The sequence below is a fragment of the Ptychodera flava genome, chromosome 5 (genome assembly GCF_041260155.1).
Source record: "Ptychodera flava strain L36383 chromosome 5, AS_Pfla_20210202, whole genome shotgun sequence".
Lineage (NCBI taxonomy): Eukaryota > Metazoa > Hemichordata > Enteropneusta > Ptychoderidae > Ptychodera > Ptychodera flava.
Window position 1 is genome coordinate 27,070,277 of NC_091932.1, and position 20,925 is coordinate 27,091,201.

Below are 20,925 nucleotides of genomic sequence, written 5' to 3' on the forward strand. Positions count from 1 at the left end.
GTAAGTTGAAATCCTATGTTTGAAATTCAAATTGGATAATTATTTCTTGCTATGAAGTATATGACTTCGAGTACGATAGATAAGCAAGATATAGATATGCAAAGAGTTTTGCAATTTTCGCTATATGAATTTTACGACAAAATATCAAACTGCTGGCTTTCAAACAACAAGTTTATGAGACTACATCCGACGCTAACTTGGTCATTTTTTCATGGATTAGTGTAGGCAAGTGAACTTACTCGTTACCGAAGCAAATATTTGCCAACACATTACAAACACACAACTTCAGTATTGATCTCGGATTGAACGGTTCTCCATTCTTGTCAACAATGGCTTTCTTTACATTAGGAAACGCCACCTTTATTACAGATCTTTCCAATGGGTATCCGCTGGCGAAATTCCTAAAAAAATACAAAAATTGTAGTTAATTAAATACATTTAATACGATATGCCTGTTTCTGAAATTTGTTCTTACGCATGAGAAATGAAATCGTCATCCACCAACGAATGATTCGCAGAAATCAATGGTAGTCTTGAAGTAGCAAACAAATTATTCAGTCTTTGCTTTCTGCTTACAACAAAACAGGGCGAGTATGTGGTAGAATGTCAATTCTGATTGATTTCAAAATTCGTCAGATTTTCATCTCAACCTTATTCGTAAAGTTTGCTTCCACCTCGAGGATGTTAAATATGATTCTGTTAGCAAGTTTTATTCAATCACGAATGGAAAATTTACGGGGAGCCTAGAAATTTGCCTTATTCGTTAAAAGTTAAATTTGAAACATACCATGACAACGTCTCATAACAGTTTTCTGATTAACTCAACTTAAGCCAGGTTGTAATTTTATCATGTACGACACTTTTCCGTAGGTCATTTAATGAATAAATTAAGAAATTAAGTCTTCGACGAGTCCTCATACAAACAGAGCAGCGTTTCACAAGTCGCAAAAACATCCATTTAGATATTAAGCTAGTGTTACCGTTGGGGGTACTGTAATTTTTATATCGCTTTGTACAATCGGCTAATTACCCTTAATGCTTTCCTGAAAATCAATAAAATTTTCAACGGTAACATTCTTTCCAAAAAAATATGAAAGTACAACTTTTACCCTTTAAACCAAGACGAATAAATGAAAGAAAATGAAAGAATAAAGCCGTTGTTGTCATGGTATTTTCAGTGACACGCCGATTTAATTTTCTGCATAATGACAGTGACACATCAAAGTACAAAGGCCCGGAGAAATTATTTGATAACTGGTGTCCTAAATACAACATTCCTGTGGCAAATATATGATGTGACGAATACTGAGTAAACACTACTGATGAAATACAAAACTAGATGAAAAACGTAAAATTCAGAAATTTCAAACTAAAAGAATGTTAATGTTGAAATCCCACGCTAGCCAAAAGGGGTTCAATTTTACTCTTCCATGACCAAATCTATAACGAACAGTACTTCAACTGTTGAAAGTAAAAACATTTGCATACAAGTAACCGTTAACCTGACGAATTTAAATATCCTGATTTTCTTAAAATAGAGTTTACCTGACGGCCTTGTGTCCAAATTTACGCATAGTCTTCCACTTATTACCATTTGTAATGTCTTGTCCTCCTTCGGTCAATAGGTCCGCTATACAATATTTACACAGAGATAAAACAGTAATCATTAATCCGTCCCATTATCGTTTGGTGTAGTCAAAAGTTTTTGGATCAAATACGCGTTAAGGTAGAACGCGCCTCGCGGACTGATAGTCGTACTCTCAAATTTCTACAATTCTTTTCTAATCTACCACTTGTGGGATCTCATTTTAAAGGTCTTGGCGAAAGAAAAACTTTCACCATCTTCGTTTTTCGAAAATCCAAAATTTTATTTTTTTCACATAGAGTAAACACAGGAATGGCGGCCATTTTGAATTTTAACATCGCGAAATGTAAGGTAATTTGTTTTGCTAGTTCCAAGCTTTGCAAAGTGACCCCTGATTTTTATTGTTAATTTTGTAAGAGAATGATTGAAACTTTCTTTCAGGTGAGTATGAGCAAAAGTTTGTCTTTCACTTTCGAGGCGCATACTACCTTAAAAGTTAAATCATTGATAAAAAAAGATAGGCTGGATGAGTTTTATGCCTAAACGATCGCGATGTTGATGTAATTTTTTAATAACGAAACAACCGCCTCCCCTTTCATATAATTATTATAACTATAAAGTCAAAGGTATGGCACCAATATAATATGGGATGTTTGGGCAATAATAAAGAACATTCCATCTACTTTAAAGCTCCATAAGCTGTATCTTTTGGCTATTTTTTAAGAACTTTTGTTTTGTAGTTTCCCTACACTTTCTGCATTAATCCCTAGACTGCAATATAATGCCAAGAATTTAGAATATCAACACAAACCATATGAGTATAATCTACATTATTGTTGTTTAAAATTGTATTCAAGTCCGGACTAGAATTCACATGTAAACAATAAACAATGATCACTACACACATACAAGCTGTGTTGACAAAAAATACTCTAAATTTGAGCATGACAAACGTATAAGGGTCAGACACGTAGTTAATATACAGAAGCAGGATACTGAAAAAACTTGCCACAAGTTACAGCTTATATCCCTTTAAGCCAACATGCACGGTGCCGCTCGCTAAAGGACTGCATGTGGAAGGATGCTTTCATGTGTACAATCCGTACTAATCATATGTACTTCACTAGCCATTAAGTATCTCCCAGCTCACTACTTTCAAAAGGGGTTTGCAGTGTGACGAAGATTTTCAAGGTACCTTATAAGGCAAGTCGATCCCAATGGTGCTATATTAAAGGTTTTGGGCAGCGGTATAACGTAATGTTTTCCGGTTATGTCTGTCTCTTCATGTCATACAGTTCGAGCAGCCAAATTATAAATCAAGAATTATAGTGCTTATTTATATATCAATTGAGATTAACCCTTTTCGGAACAATTTTTTAGCTTACTGCTATATAACCAGGGTCGTTTATCAAGTCCGTCCTGCTTTTTCACGAGTGCTTCTCGCACAACCTTGACGTTATTCAGCACAACGATGTTCCGCAATCCGATTTTCAGGGAAAACATATCGCCGTATATCTTAGCGAAGTCTGACATTGTCTGCATAGGATTTCCGCTCATATCTGAAATGAAATGAATGAAAAAATTTAACACTGTTTTCCGTCGGGCGTTTTCATCTTTTCATTTTGATGACGCAAGTTAGGTGAGCTTCAAGCCATACCGGTTGTCCGTATGAAAAGGGCATTGAACAACAACATATGATCGGTAAAACTTAACCAAAACCTTTATAGAACAAGCTAAGTGAAAAGTAATTAAGAAGGTGAACATGACATTCTTCGTAGATGTGGAACGGCTTGTTGTAATCTATCGACTTTTTTGTTAGTAGAAAGATTATGATATCTGCAATGTCTGTCAATACTGGTAAATCATTTGTAAATGTCAGTGTTACCACCAGAGTTTCTGTGCTTTTCTCCGTCAATGGATTGAGAATAAGCCAAGTTCTCACTGGACACAATTCGGCTCTATGCAAAAGCATGCTCGACAAAATTTATCAAATCCAGTGATTGACCATCACATTTTCTAATATAATTAATATTCTGCATCAGTCAATACTATGACGGATAGTACTGTTGTAAACATTAAATCAGAATGAAAGACCCAGGGAGGTTGTTTAATAATTGTATGACACAAAAAAGTTTGGAAACTGGCAAGTATCCGGTAAAATATGCGTATTTGTTTTCTATCTTCACTCACTAATGTAGTTCAATTACTTTAAGTAACAGAACGTTTGTCAAACCTTGGTTGACGATGCAAGAGTTTTCATGACCTCCTATGCCTTTGCATAGTCACTAACTCATTTATCATAAGGGATTGTCTAGTATTTTGCTAGTTAAGACATGAAAGGAAAAGGTTCATTTCAATACATAAACTCTGTAGTTCTACAACTCAACTGGGAACTTTTTTTATGGAAGTTCTTATCTTTCTTCTGCTTTACATGAATTACATGCACCTGTTGCATTTTGTAGTGCAAGACCATAAGATTAAACTTACCGAATATGTTTCCAATGAACGGAAAACCTCTTGGGCCTGGGGGAAGACCAGCAGGTCTACGCATACTCCACAATGCAGCTATCAGTACGAATGCTACCAGGACCATAAAAATATTGATTGGACTGCTGAGAAAGGTCTGGATCGTGTCTGCTATTGCATAAACCATTCTAACAGCTGATGCAATACTCTGTAAAAATGCACGGAAGAATTGCATCAGTTGAGCTTGCCCTCGTCACTGGGGCGCCAGTCGGTGGAATTCGCAGGTAAAGGTTGTTTCAACACAATGATTGATTTTGATAAAAGAGGTACCATGTATTCGACTAGCCTGCAAGGCAAGAACATAGGGGTCGCCTACATGTCCGTCCCCAAGGATGGGTACGTTTTTGTTGTATTGCTAATAAAGGTTTTATTCTACCAACCTTTGATGCTTTTTTCTTACCTTAGCACTGCCTTGACAATCTTGCATAAACGTTTTATCACCATGCTGCATCTATTATGAAGAGTTTGATCGCCAATGCGCCAAAGCAAGCAAGGGTAAATCACTAACCTGTGGCCGCTGTCACCAGATTATCACCAGATTAACTTTGACAAAGTAAACAACAAACGCACCAGCAAGGTGTAACAGAAGACCTTGCTGGTCATGGTGTGTTCGTTGTTGACTATGTCAAAGTTAATCCGATGATAGTCTGGTGACAGCGTCCACAAATTAGTAATGTACCCTTGCTTACTATTCGTATTACAAACTCATCAGATAATAGACGCAATTACTATCCTTGCTTGCTTTGGCGAATTAGTCAATCAAACTAGTCAGAAAATAGACGCAACACAGTCACAAAACTTCACTTTACATTGTCAAAGGACAAATACGTGTCATGGCGAAGGAGGAAAAGAAATCGTTACAAAACCAGTGCTAACATAAGACAAAGACACCAAAGCTGCAATGAAGGGTTGATGGTATAATTTTACCAATACATATCATAGTCAAACGTATTAAGATAAAACAGGTCATCGTTGATGACACAGTCCCCACTTGTTAATGGGTACTTTAATTACAAGTCCTAAGAGAGAATAGAGTCCTGTACATTAATTAGGTCTGTGATTAAAAATAATCCGATATAGATGGGGCTAAATGGCCGAAAATAATCGAGTTCTATGACGATGAAAACATAAAACCCATATAGGCCACCATAGTAAAAATACAATTAGTAATTAATCGACAGGATGTTGCCAAACATTTCGACATCCCATTGTAACACTGACAGATCACCGGTACCATATTTCATAAAGTTCGATGCAGTTCTTCTGGACATACAGCCTAAAAAACAAAAATCCATCATGTAAATCCCAATTAGCAATTAATTTAAACAATACTGCTAAGTGTCAGTGAGATCAACATCTATGCCAAGTTTCATCAAATTTGATGGAGTATTTGTTGACATATCACTCTAATTAGGAAAGTTCTTTATACATATGCAATTACAAATTAATTACCATGACACTGATAAATGCCTTTATTCACTGTTAAAGCAATGCGACCTTAACATCTGTACCAAGTGTCATGAATTCTGATGCAGTATTTCTTGACATATCAGCCTAAATACGAAAATTCAATGATTGACATGATACTACTACATGTCGTAACAAACAAACTGATGTGCATATGTATGACGTAGGTCAATGTCCTTGTACCAACTTTAAATGAAATTGGTGGAAATATGTCTGAGACGTGCCCAAGTTATGGCTAAGGACATGAAAAAATTGTAATAAAATGGTAGCCATGTCGCCATATTGGATCATACCGTTAAACAAATCGAGGTACATATGTATGACATAAGTCAATGTCCTTGTACCAACTTTAAATAACATTGGTTGATACATGTCTGAGTTATGGTTCCGGACATGATAAAATCGTAACAAAATGGCCGCCACGCAGCCACATTGAATTGTATTGTGAAACAAATTGATGTGTATATATATGACAAAGGTTGATATCATTGTACAAACTTACAATAAATCGGTTGAGATGTGTTTTATAATTTGTATATCTCATGCATAGATCTGTAGACCTGTGTTGCACTTCGCTTCGGCAGTGGGGTCACCTTGGTGTGGAGCGTCGACTGCCAGGCGCCAACTCATTTCTGTGAAAGACACTACACTTTCACGTATTCTGAAGGATATTGTAACAAATTTTTGTTCATAATGATCTGTACGTTTTCCTGAATCTGATCATGACGTAATGGTCGAACAATAAGTCTGAGTTATCTTCGAATAATAAGGTGTTTCGATGTTTCACAATCATCATAATGGTCATATCGCGGTCACTCCACAAAATGTGGAGTGATCGTGTAGATCCACGTGTCTGTACAATCGCTGCCTTTGATTGTGTTGGTATACAAGCGCAAAAGGCAGAGTGAAGCGTAAGTGTTAGACAAAGTTATAGCACAGTATCTTGATCTTCGTGGGCATTCCGTTGTTCTTTATTGATAGTGTATAGGCGTTCAATAATTTACATACAGTTGACGTACACACCGCCGGAAAGCTTACATCGTGATTTAAAAACAATAATAGCCTTACCAGAAATAGGATATCACAATAACAGAAAGAGAAGTTATATAGATTATCTGAATAGCAATTCATAACAACAGCGCGTGCCCGTGATCTAATCTACAGAATGACCTTAATTTGCGAAGATCATTTATACAAATGCGATGACGTGGGCAACTCCGTCCATCCATGACCTGCAAGTGTTTAAATTCAGCAAATTACGCAGCATAGGAAAGAATAAAATCCGTGGGCTGAAGGGGCCCACCGTGCACCCCCCCTCCCAATAAACCTACTACATGGGTATTGTTTTTAGCTACTATAGACTATAGTCTATAGAAGCTATTGGGATGGGTATCCGTCCGGCGTCCGTCGTCAGTCTGTATGTATGTATGTATGTATGTATGTATGTATGTATGTATGTATGTATGTATGTATGTATGTATGTATGTATGTCCGTTTGTGAGGCGTCCGTCCACTCAAATATCTTGAGAACCGCAGTACTTACTGATTTGATATTTGTTGTGTAGATGAAAAATATGATTTTGAGAAACCATTTTTTTTTATTTTTTGATATTGTTGAAAATAGGCAAATTAATGCCAAAAAAGGTGTTTTTGGTAAAAAATCTTCTTCTTCATAACCGCAGGTCAGACAGCTTGTTATTTGGTATACAGGTCCCTAAGGATAACCCAACTTAGATTTGTTCAAATTGTGATGAAATATGCAAATGTGTATTTTTAAGGAATTTTTTTGTCGTTTTGGTTAAAGTTTGACTTACATTGTATGTAATTCTTGTACTATATAAACCCTATCAATTCACCCAGAAAAAAATAATTAATATGTTTTAAAATAATTGAATTAATTAGGAAATCATCAAAGCCAAAATAATTTAGTGTGGAATTATCAGAAAGTTCAACTTTTTTTGACAGTTCATAGTGAATTGAGGATTAAAACATGTAAAGGCAACTTTCCTGAATCCCAACTTTGATATATTCTGAACCACCATTTATGTTATCTAAAGAAATTGTTCATAATAGTTTGTCATGATAGGGTGGTCAAATAAATAGAGATAGAGAAAGTTCTAATTTCCATTTATGGTTGACTTGGTAAGGATAAAATAAGATTACTTTTTGAGGAAAAAAATAGAGTGGTCAATTAAAAGAGTGGTCAAAGTGATAGGGTTTTTATGGTAAAACTGGGCTGTAAGATTCCTCATGTGCTATTTATAGCAATTATGCAATCTGTGTAAACAGTGCAATGAAAGTGTAACATGATTCCTTATGATGCTTTTGATGACCTTGAACTTCTTAAGTTTCAAACATTTGTCTCTTCAGTGTGCTTTCTCTGAGTACGTAAAGTCTCAACTTATTCAACAGAACTTACAATGTTAATTTGAAAGTTAAAATGTGCTTGGTTAATAGAATGAAAATACTGATATTAAAAGATAACCAGCTCAAGATTCTTTATAAACTGACAGATATGCTGTTTTTTTATGACGTAAATCTTGATTTAAGCAAGTCTTGTTTACTTTAATTAGAATGTAATGAACTCTCGTTTATTTGCTATTACAGACTAATATACTTGTAGTCTGTATTTTTACGGAATTTTTTTTCCATTTTGGTCAGGTCATCCTGAAATGAGCTATCAAAGATATATCCACCTTCTTCATCAATACATGTGTCACAAAAGGTTATTCTCTACATAACACAGCAGAGCTCTGTCAACTGTTGAGTCGCTTTTTTCAAAACCGCTGGTCAGACAGCTTTAATATTTGGTTTACATGTCCCTAGGATGACCTTAGTGAGATAATTTCATAGAGTCAGGAAATACTTAATTTTGTATCCATGTCTATAGTAGCTTCAGGGACTTTGGCCCTATGTTTGTTTTGTGAGATGTGCTGAACTAATAAAAAAGATGTTAACATTGGATATTTTGGGATGCACTACCTGTCTGCACTGGTTTTTGATTTGTATGTACCACAAAAATGGCGAAAAAATGGGTAGGGGTAGGGGGTACTATATCCTCCCCTAAATTAAGTAAACAAGCATGAAATAGCACAACACCTTACAATTTTGGAAAGCTCAGATACTGCTCTTTTGACAAACACCAACTTTAGCAACATTACTTTGTTTACATAGAATAGGACGACTTTAAAATTAATTTTGTGACAATTTTGAATTTTTTAACCAAACTACCATGTAACAATGTGATTTACTTTTTATTAAACAAAATTTTGACAGCTTTTTGTGCTTGAATTATTTATTCCTATATACATGACATATTAGGCAAACAAGTGTTAACATTAGATATTTAACTATACACTACTTCTCTAGACTCAATTTGCGTGTACCTGTATGGGTTGTGCAAAAGCTAGGGGTAGGGGTACAACATTCTTTCCTTGATGAAGTAAACTCGCATTTGTTTTTGTTAAACCTGTCTTCTTGTAAGTCATCTGCTGAGCTTATTTTGAACATAACGAGACAAATCGGGTATCACTAGAAAGTTAATTTACTCCTTCTTAAATTAATATGTTGCAATATGCAATATCTTCTATAGTTTTCATGAAATGAGACCAAAACTTACCCATACCCCAAAGTTTTATGTTGCGAATTACAGTCAAAACTAATCTCAAATTCAAATTTTCCCAGACACATTACAAAAGGCAATGCTTTGTATAAAATATATTTTATTTGGTACAGGAACATGTCAAAAATATGAGTTAGGCTTTTAACATACAAAATATTGGAATCGAATGACTGTTACTTGCATGTTTTGAAGGGTACCGTGAAGTCAGAGTATTACCGACTCGCATATGTTTTTGTTAAATACGTCGATTTCCAGTGTTCCGGGAATCATGCTAAAAATCTTAGTAGTTTATGTAGACGCAACAAATGACTGATACAATCAGGCAGAATGCCCATGAAAGTAGTAGGTTCATTATAAAAGTTATTGACAACATTTGTCTCCAGGTTCAAACGTCAGGAAAACTGATTTTACCACTTGAAGGGGACAGCAGGTGTCAATTTAGACATTTTAATAATTTTGTATCACAAAGTATGAACATTTTCTTCTTCTCCTCGCAAACACAATGCATTGTTTGCGACATTATTAGTCAGATGGCTTTGCAAAAATAACGTTACATGGATGACAAAAGTATCAAATTCGCTATAGGTTCGAGGTTCGCATATATATTTAGATGAAAATTAGTTATCTATTGCTCCAAACATTTATGCCACCGGAAAGGTTCGACGACGTCCTAAATTCAAAATGGCCGCCATTATATTGCTTTAAATGTTAAAAAATACGGTAAATTCAGGCAGTTTTGAATATTTTTTATGAATAAACTGATTTAAACTTCGAAAATCACAAAAAGGATGAAATAGACTCAAATATATTGTTATGATAACGTTATAAAGCCACAATGGTCGACAATGGTCGAATGCTGTTATGTTGTGTCATAGTGTTAAAATACTGTTAATTAAGCCTGTTTTCAATATTTGTTGCCTTAACTGAAATGAACACAACAAATAACAGGCAAAACATATATATATCTCGTGCAAAATAACTGTGATGGAGTCATCAAACCAGAATGGCAACCCCAAATTACAAATTTGCCGATTTTGAAATTAACTATGCTCAGTGCAATAACCCATTTACGCGACAAAATGATGTAATGGACAGTTTGTATTGATGATCCATGAACTCAAAATAACAGATAAGTGTTACAAATCTTAACCAATGCGCACAAAACAAGTAACAAATAATTATAAAATTATTAGTTATTTAACAATAGCCTCTATCTGCAAAATTGAATCGATATAGTGAAAATGAAGGCAACTTAACACATCGGTTTGATAGATGTGACTTCGTGATAACGGGAAACATGACAAGAAACCGGTGAATCGATAGTGCTTTGACCATGATTATGTGACCTTGGTCCTCGAAAAAAGGATTATATATGTTTGTAATTTTGGTTTCTTTACTTTCTTTATAAGATAAGCCTTTTTCAATTGTTGGATTATCTGTCTTTTATGTCGCGGTGTGACAGACAGTAATAATTTGTTAATTGGTTAATAATTGATGAGTGAATGAGAGTGTGCTATTTCATGGCCACGACCAAAATCCCCTTGTACAATTTTTTCGTCGTGGCAACCAAAGTCACATAGTTTTGTGCAACAGTAGTTCTCTTTTTGGAGGATTTGCTGGCATTGAAGGAAGCTGTTTGGTCAGCCTGCGGGTTTCATGAACGAATAGAAAACTTTGCCCATGGTAGATAGCGTACCTTACTTTTTTTGCAGCTCCCGTAAATTTTATGAAAAGTGTCTTTGCACATTTGTTTTTGTCACGTTTTGTTGTTTTGAAACCAAAAATGTAAAGACGCCAGGAAGCACATAGAAACAAATGGAAGGTTAAACAAAAACAAGAACCGAGAAATATTCTCAGATTCATCAAACACCTTGCAATTCAAACCTTAACTATTGTTGAAGTTAAAGAATTAAGCTTGACATTTATTCCCACTTCGAAGTGCCTTTACACAAAAATTCTCGCCGAGATATCAACAAATTTTATTCGCATGATAAGATTGTGCAATATCATGATAACCAAACAACCTAACAATCAATCAGATATCTGTTCAGAGATAAGTCCATGCTGGACACTACTAACAAGGGAAAATCCGAAATTGTAAAACTATCGCGGAGCAGCTAATATCGATACCGGAAACCAATTTGAAACCCACATCAGAAACAACATAACTCTAGCAGAAAAGACTGCTCTGAACAGTCTATCCAAAACAAACAAATGACAATTAAGCACTTCCATAAAGGAAGAGGCATAGCAATTGCAAATATGACAGATTACAGTAAAGAAAGTAATCGACAGCCGCAAAATGCAAACTAACTACTTGGCGACATTAATCGAATGGTGAAAATGGTACATGAAATCATTGAAAAAATGTGCAACAAGAAAATTATGGACGAGGAGACCTACAGTTTCCCAACTCCCATAACTGGAATAACACTTACACTATGATAGTATCTCCTACCGAAAATACACAAACCCCCAAAAGAAGGAACAATCTTTATCGAGCGCTCTATTAGAAGTGGCAGTTCGAGAACAACAAACCAAATCCCGGAATTTCTAGACTTTGTCATGAAATCAATCACCCTAAGACAACCAACAATGACACGTGTACCAAGAAATATCAGGCGTCGTTTTCAAATATTTTGTTTTTGTTTTTGTTTATAAAATAGAATTCTCCAAAAAATGTAAATTTGAACGGAGTAGTGTTCAAAGTTTGTAGAATTTTGTCATTCCGATGTTGTTATTAATCTTTAAAAATTTGTTTAGTCATTGGTCTATAGATGCATATCAGTGTTCCAAAAAGGTTTTCAATGAGTGCGTAACTTAGGCTTTGGTACCCAAAGGGTGACCAGAGGCAGCCGTGTTGAGTCTTCTGCATATATGCAAATTTATCGAGTTACGTAATGCCGGTCATGAAGTAACAATGGATCTCTTTAAACTATACATCGATGACCTTTTGGATTTACTAAAAACAACAACCTGGGCACCAAAATAGGACGAATTAACTGTTCTGGTCCAACCGATGTTAGTCTTATTGCCAATAGCGAAGACCAGCTACAAACAATGCTATTCATCAACGAATTCTATAGTCAAAATGATAGATACCAAATCCAACCCGAAAAGAGTGCAATTCTCGCTTATGATAAGAAAGTATCTGACTTCGTTATTCCTCACCCAAACAAGCTAAACATCTTGGGATTATCAGAGACAACAGACTTATTTCGGACAAACTAACCATTGATGAAAATATTAGAAAAGCCGGGCGTACCCTCCACTCATTTATTGGATCTAGAATGCATGGAAAAAGTGGTTTAACACCGACAGCAACAAGTCATATGCTGGACATCTTTGTTGTTCCTGTTCTGTTACATGGTCTTGAGTTCTTAATTCTAAATTCAACTGATGTTAATAAATTGGAGGCACTTTACAGGAAGACTATGTAAGAACTGTTATCTTTACCAACAAGAGTCCCGGACCCTGTTCCATATTTGCTAGTGAGTACACTCCCTGTGACTGCAAAATTCCATTTGAAGATTCTAACAATCCTGTATAACATCTATCACAACAAGGATTCTATCGAGTTCGAATTTCTCTACAGACAGGTACCATTGAAATCCCAAAAGAAGTAAAGCTAGTTTACTCAAGCAAGAAGTCTACTTGCCATCTGCTCAGTGCCATATATCTATGATCTCATAGAACTGCCAACGACCAAAAATGTATGGAAGAAAACACTGAAGGAGGCCACTGTTAACTATTGGAATGAAGACCTTACTTCAAGAACGAAATATTATCCAAGTCTTATATATTTACAAGGAGATATACTCTCTATACTAAAACCAGATCCATCAGTAGCATATATTTCAAACAGCGTCAGGGATCGATATTGGACGTCTAAGAGTCTGCCTTCGTGTTCTTACTGGTACTTACACTTTACAAGCAGATAGGAGAGATTTCAATCAATACACTGTTAAAGCCACATGTACCTTATCTCAACAAGGATCTTAAGACAGGCTTTACTTTGTAGCGACTTGCTCTGCTCTTGATGATGTGCGACGAAAGTATCTCATTTACTGACAAAACTCTACTTGTATCAAATGCAATGTAATTCTTGCTGCAGCCAGGTGCTAAGATAATAGACTAGCCGGAGTGCTGATAAACTCAACGTGTCTTCGTTCATAAAGGCGGCCATATATTGACTGCCATTCCAGCCTTCGGGCGACTCACCCGATTGTCGTTATATAGTCTGCACCACAAGAGACTACTGCTCTTTAACGAACATTCTAACTTGGCGACCAATCCAACGTGAAGACGGAGGGACTGACCTCAGCTGCATGACAGCTTTTTTACTTCTATGTTGTGTGTAAATGTTTGTCCTGTTTTTATTTAGTTTTAGCATAGTGAAGTCTGTACTTGACACTCTGAAACTCTTTTTGAGGTGCCTCGACTGACATGGGGAATTTTCGATAAGACAAGACAAGACGTACCCGCAACGCATATGCGTACCCTGTGTTTGTAGCGACTGCGCCTACAACGAGCGCTAAAATTCAAAACGATGAAGTTACAATAAATTGGCACTGGGATTGCACATTTCGCTTAAAATTTTGATGTTTTTCGTCATAAAAACTTATATCCATAGAAACGACTGAAACTAAATTTGCACAAAAATGACATTCTACTGCGAGGGCAGTCTCAGACACTGCCCAAATGGCGCGCAAATAAGCCTTATGGACCTGTCACACCTTGACGATTTAGCAAGCGTGTGACAACGTATGAAAAATTTGGCAAATACGTTGGCGTATGTCGAATACGTTATTGTTTTGCACGTTTAAAGCACGCTGGTTGGTATACGCCGAAGTACGGCGAGGTTGTTCTGCCAACAACGTGGGCTGCAAACAATGCAATGTAGAAAATTTTACATCTGCGCGTGCGTATAAGATGACGTCACAGACAAAGTTCCATTGTCATTTTATGCAGTGTTACCCTCCCAACAACGTAGCCTGCCGACGTCGCGACATCGGTGGCATGCAAAAAGAGACATCTACACAACCATAATTATTTTTTCACAATTTAGGTCGAAAAACAATAAGCAAAGCTATTCTCCTTTTCTGCAAGGCTGGCAATCTCATATTTTGTCATTTCCTTTTCCGTCAGCGGAGACACACGAAATGTTACAGTTACAGTCTACGTTATGTATGTTACAGTCTACTCACTCCATCGGGAGTAAAACCGTCTTTGTTTTTATATACAAGTTCGCAAAAAGATGCTCTTTTCCTAACTCCACGGCTGAGCTATCATTCTTCAAGCTTTTCATTAAATGTTTTCCTATTTCACGGTTGTCCTGAGATTGTCGACTTTAGAAAACGGGCCTAACTATAACGAAAAATTAATATTATATAGGGCTCAGCCCTTGGTGTCGCGCCTTGAGATTAAAAATGTTATTTGTATGGATTCATGATTAGTAATCATAAAGGATATAATAGAATTAATTGTTACTTTCTATATACGTTTGTACAAGTATGACCGGTTTACCCTCTGATGACAGTTCACGTACACGATGTCAGTAGGTATAGATTTTGTGTTATGTGTAAAAAAGTTTGACATAAATTTGCAATTTTTACCATGATGACTATCTATTGTGTTTAACAAGGGACGTATTGTGCCATCATTTTCTTTGCAATAATAACTGTAACGCCAAACTTCGGATATTGTAAGCTGAAAACCAGCGTTACTTCTAAAAATGGGTAAATTTTGCATATAGTTATTGACACAGAGGGCGCCTTTCTAAGATTCAATCCCAGCATTCTTTGCGAATGTTCTCGTTCATATGCACGACAGTTTTCTCTCTTCTTTTAATTTTTAGGCGTGATAAGAAATTTTGTATAAGCGACAGGGTGGATAATAATAATTACTCGCTAATAGAAAAGACATATTTTATTAATGGCATGTTATAAAATAATAGAGAGTACGTTTCGAATTTGTTTATTTACGAGCACTCAAAAAAACATGGCGGCGCCCAAGAAAGAAGGGTACACTTCCGGTTACTCGCATAGTATATTATAAATAAGCGCATGCGTAGTCAGTAAGCCGCTGGCGCGACTATTATTACATAATAAAGCAACCAAGTCCTGTCAGCAGACGGTAAAAAAACTATCAATTACAATTGGCGGGGGGCATGTGTAAATGATAATTGTAAAATAAAAAGCAAATTTCCATAAGCATGAGGTTTACGCGCACCGTTGTCGGCAGGCTAAGCCCCCCCCCCCCCCCCCCAAAAAAGAAATGTTTCTGGTCAGCGCGCGCGTGACCTGAACAACAACGCGTCACCCTTTTTTCCGGTTTTGTGGCCGGCGGCCGCGGCAAACTACGTACTGATTGCTATGACACCAAACCAAAACGGCTGAAGAGAAAGAGAAAATTCTTTGGGGTGCATGATCAGTGACTGCATGAACAGTACATATGTGACTATATCGATAAAATTATAAAACTGACCAGTGTTTCATCTAGGCTGCGCGCCGCCAATTGCACGTAGAAGAGGCGACCCATTGCGCACTGCACTGAGCTGGCTGGCATGGCTGCTATCATGGTTGTCACACTTCGATGCATTTGACCCGTTATCGGCACCTGTTAATAGTGTGGCAACTGGCATTGTATAATGTAGCAAGAACATTTACATGGAAGGGACTAATTTTAGTTCTATTTTGATACTTTTAGAACTGCTTCAATAAAATGCTGTTGAAAGTATACTACGCGTAAATTTCCGTATGCTGATTTTGCATATGAAAGCCTATATCAGCCAGTTGAGAGTTACGTTCACAAAAGTTCATTGCCCTGGCCCGATAAGGTTATTGTGTCACATCATCTCTGGTACGATTGAGAAAAGGAGACTGAAGTTTTTGTGCATCATATGAATGTCTGAAAATAATTCTGATAGCAAAATTGACACGAAAAATTGGACTTTACTGTCACAGAAACGTGTTCAGTGCAGACTGCACAAGCATAGCGCATTGAAGGAAGCTGTGGTGTCAATGGGCCCGGTTTTTGAATTCAGTGAACAGTCACTGACTCATTTTTCTGGGCAAATAAACCCTAAAATTAACTGTCGGAAACAGCAACCTTTCTGTTTGTTATTTTCCTCATTCTAAAATGACTGAAAAAAGCAACTGGAGCAAATCTGACATTGAGAAAAACTCGACTCCGCAAAATACGGGATCTGGCCATCTAGGGATTCGTTTTAGCTCTACTGAATCTGCGCACAAAACAACAAGACCAGCTAGGTCACTAGAAAAATACAGCTCACTGGTTTGCAAAGGGCAATCTTGATCCAAACTTACAGTAGTGAGGGATGATATACGCTAAGTAAAAACGTGACAAACAAGCACATTATTTTTTTCAGAAGCTACAAAACATTCTTTTATAACTGCAATAGATTTTTTTCTTTATTTGTGTAGTGCAGACAGTTCAGTGAAAAATGAAAAAATCCCTTGAAGGTACAGCGGGAATGGCTGGCTGTTGTTACTTTTGATGTTAATCCCTATGAAAGCAGACTTACAGAATATGTGCAAACAAACATACAGAATATTTAAGTATGAGGGAATATGCTACAATTTTTAGGGATATTAATGCTTATGAATATTAATGAGCTGTCCGCCACTCTTGGAAGCCCTATACATTCACAACAGTGATACTCAAATTTGTTGACTTTTGAAAAACTCTTATAGAGGATGGTCTTTGCAGCCAGCAGCTGTATTATGTAAGCAAGTGATTTATGGCTTGTAGTATGTATATCACAAGTGACAACACTGCAACATTAAAACTTATATATAAGATGTCATTAAATGTTTAAAATCCCCCCAAATTTTTAAAATCCCCTCAAAAATTCCAGTAGGGTAAAAAAAAATAAAAAAATTCGCGTCGCCGCACCATTTTTTAAAGAAAGACCTGACCAGAAACATTTCCTTTTTTTGGCCTAAAACTCGTCTCCGTTGGTGGCATGGCAGCCTACGTTGTTGGCAGATCACCAGCCCGTAAGGCTACAAATCCTTCCAATAGAAAACGCGGAAATTTTGCACTGCAAGTCTGCTGTGAACAGAAATGGTCGCATGGGCGGCGAATCTTCCCTTATATCTCGGACGTTTTGCCAAAGTCTTGCTTCCTGATCATAAGCGATGCCAAATATGCTAAGGAAATGGTCGACAGTGTATATTTTCGACTGGAAAACGACGGTTTAATCATTGACAGCAGTCGTACTTCCACTGTTTGTGGTCACTTTCTGTGAGATAAAGACAACGTGCAAGATGCGGCGGATTTCAAGAAAACCTTCGTCCAGAGATTCGCCGTCCGTGTGACAGTTTCTATATGTTATTGAGAAGTTATTACTTACTAATATGTTATGTATACGTCAAAATCGTTATGAATACGCTGTGTATTCGCCCAAAATTAATAAATATACCGTTAGTTCAGCGTAAGCCAGCGTTTTAGAGAGATTTTGACACTTCGGTATACGCTGGCTAAATCGTCAAGGTGTGACAGGACCATAATGCCACTTTAAAAGCTTTGTTCGCCCAATTTTGGCGACTACTTTGCTTCTGCTAACATGATTATCTTGAGTGAACCTTCAAGGAAAATAAAAGGCAAAGAGTGGGAAAATTCTAGCAATGAATTGCTGATAATCGGCTCACCTTCCGTCTGTGCTTGCCTTCTCAAATGTGGTTTAATGATCCTGACCCGTTGATCTCTTTAGTTTTGACATAAAACTACTTTGCATTTTTCTGCTTATATAAGGGTGTCATAGCCATTACACCTTTTGGGGCACACAAGTATTCACAATTAATTGTTGGAATGAACAAAGCAGATAATGAAAAATTATCAATCTGATTGTAAGTCAGTCAATTTCAATGACTATATAGATTTGGAATTCAAGTCTTTGTTTTTTTTGTGTGTGTGTTTCTTTTGTGGGTTTTTTTGTTTTTGTTTTTTTTGTGTGTGTGTGTGTTTTTTTTTGTATCACAGAGGAAGCGAGAAACATTGTTTACCGGCCAAAGTAAGTAAATTCTTTGTTTTGCGTCCGCGCACGCCTAGGTTTTTGGAGATTTTTCGGAAAAAAAACACAAACTTTCCTTTCAAAATTTCGCCGTTGGTGGCGCTATTTTGTCGCAAAAATAAGTCGTGGCGCTCGAAACACTCCTTTATGGCAGTCGGATTTCACTAATGAACCATGCGGTGACGTAAAACAGTACTCTCTACATATTTACACCTATCGATACTCTCAGCCTCATGCCGGGGCCTCACGTTCTCGCTATCTGTTGTGGCTTTGCCTCTTGTGGCTTTGTCGGCACGATAAAAAATGGATAATCGAAGTTAAAATACAGGAAACCTTTGCACGGCAACTTGAAGGCATGGTCATTGCGAGCAATCGGGACTTGAACAGAGAGAGATTCAGTCGGCCGATTGGACTTGGGCACCACGACTCAGAGAGTATTGCAGACGGAAAGTGTTGAGGCCTATCCTAGTTAATTGGTCTTTTAGATTTGCCAAAAATTTGGTTAATTGGTTTTAACTTGAAGCAAAAAATAAACCAGTGATCAGTCCTGTAAAGGAAAGGCCTTTATGTACTTTTTTGTTCAGTTTGGGTATGGGAAAGTATATTAGAATCCCTCTGTGAAAGTTCAAACTTGTAGTAGGCGGTCGTAGCTGCTCTTGAAGGAGGTCACACTTTCTGCATTAATGACATCGGCTGGTAATTTATTCCAGGTGTCCACAACTCTTGCTGAAAAAAGTACTTTCTTGTGTTAAGTCGAACGAATAGTTTATGAAGTTTGGGACAGTGTCTTCAAGTTCTCGAGTTGGCTCCTAACTCAAGTGAAAGGTTACAGTGGTCATGGCCTTTGATAACTAATTCTAGCGTTGAATCATGTCGCCGCGAATTCTTCATTAAACCAAGCTGTTTAAGTCTATTTTGATAATTGTAGTGTTGGAGTTTGGGTATTATTTGCCGTGCTAAGATTTTTATGTCCTTTTGTAGCCATGGTGACAAAGCTTGTACTGCATATTCGAGCTGTGGTCTCACAAGTTGCTTGTAAAGACGAAGAATGACATTTTTTTGATTTGATCGACAATGATCGTTTGATGAGATCAACATTCTGTTTGCTTTTTTGCAAACTTATCACATTTGCTTGAAGGTTTTAAGGTAAAATGAAGTAGATCATTTTCTTCAGTTGTACGTCCCAGTGAAATATTGTTCATTGAGTATTTATGAAGGGGTTGTTGTAGCCAATATGCGTCCGCCAGTGTTCACTCATTTTTTGTAGCTTGTCCAAATCAGCTTGTAGAATTTCAGGATCACTACAATTTCGCAAGGGATGACATGTCTTGGTATTGTCAGTAATTTTTTGAGTTCAGAACTAATTTCACCGCCAGTATGATTGATGTAGATTAGAAAGAGTATTGGTCCAAGAACTGAACCCTTTGGGACACCACTTGTGACGTATTCTCCATTCAGATGATGCTCCATTTATGACTACTCGCTGTTTTGTATTTGTCAATCATGCTTTGACCCACTGTAGAATATTTCCATTTATGCCACGATACTTCATCTTTTCAATCAATCTGGTATGTGGTACTTTGAAAGTGCAAGGAATATAGATGTGAAGCTTCCACCCAAATTTGGGTCTGATGAGTCTGTGTGTACGTGTGGAGACTGACAATTGCGAAATGCTTTCTTTTATTTGATGGAAAGGAAAGGTGCTGGTCCCGAGGAAGCTACAGGGAATACTTTTGTCAATTATATCATCAATTTCTTCTTCTGTCTGATGCCCCATCTTTCTAAAATTGAATGCAGAGGCTACAAGTTACCATTTCTGTTTGGTGTTTTCTTTCACATTAGACACCTTTCAGCAAAACTATGACATTCCATCAGAGAATAGGCATTACAAGAAACTTGAAAAAAACGTACAAGAACTTGAGGACAAAAGACTGCTACTGTATAGTGTTATAGTGTACCCATTCCTCAAACTGCCAAGGCTGTAAAGTTGCTGTGCAATAGTATTGACATGTGGACACTTTGAATGCACAAGAAAGAAATCTAAAACTAATAAGAGAAAAGCAAACGTCAAAGAATGACTGTTTATTTTGATCCATTTGTTATGAAAATGCATACAGTGATCATACAGTGTGTCACACTGTGACAGGAGTATTCATGTGGTTTGAGAAAAATTGTCCAATTCAGGCAAACAGATTTTGTGTTAAATTTTCTGTGTGTGTTTTTAAGCCGCTTACCCGCGTACCTTTTAGGATTTTGAGTGGACGCAAAACAAAGAATTTACTTACTTTGGCCTTACCGGATATGGTCATTTTATATTGTCAGCTTGCCAAAATTGGCAAAATTTCCCACCATTTCATCTTGTCAAATTTAACTGAGTTATTGCCCTTTGTATCGCCAATGAACGAAATGAGGGTTCTCCTCTTTGATTTCTGCCAGTATCGTGGCGTCGTAAGAAAATACGGCAGACGTTACAGCACTGTAAAAGCGACACGAAGAAATCAACAATATTAAACGAACACTTATTCCTCGGGAAATCGCCATGGGAGAGGATGTCGGGATACAGATACAGCGTAGAGACTCCAAGTCTTCAAAGATAACACCGTTTATTTCTTATATATGGATGCTACATATTGCCAGATAGTTCCTTCTCTCAAGATGTTGTCCCTTCGTTTGAGCTGGTGTTCGTAA

General features: G+C 36.9%; 1 protein-coding gene across 3 annotated transcripts in view; it reads right to left on the reverse strand.

Annotated features, from left to right (window-relative positions):
• Positions 1–17,955, reverse strand: part of LOC139133416 (cytochrome P450 1A5-like) — a 52,607-nt gene extending 34,652 nt beyond the window's left edge. For 2 of the 3 annotated variants that reach the window (XM_070700002.1, XM_070700004.1), the window contains exons 1-5: positions 15,687–15,814; positions 4,073–4,259; positions 2,971–3,144; positions 1,546–1,630; positions 240–401 (exon numbers count right to left, since the gene is read on the reverse strand). In XM_070700002.1, the coding sequence (XP_070556103.1) occupies positions 240–401; positions 1,546–1,630; positions 2,971–3,144; positions 4,073–4,259; positions 15,687–15,800 (722 nt within the window). In that variant the 5' untranslated portion in view covers positions 15,801–15,814. Of the gene's footprint in view, positions 1–239; positions 402–1,545; positions 1,631–2,970; positions 3,145–4,072; positions 4,260–15,686; positions 15,815–17,875 lie in introns of those variants that run through there. The other variant, XM_070700003.1, reaches the window with a different exon arrangement.
• Between the last annotated feature and the right edge of the window lie 2,970 nt (positions 17,956–20,925).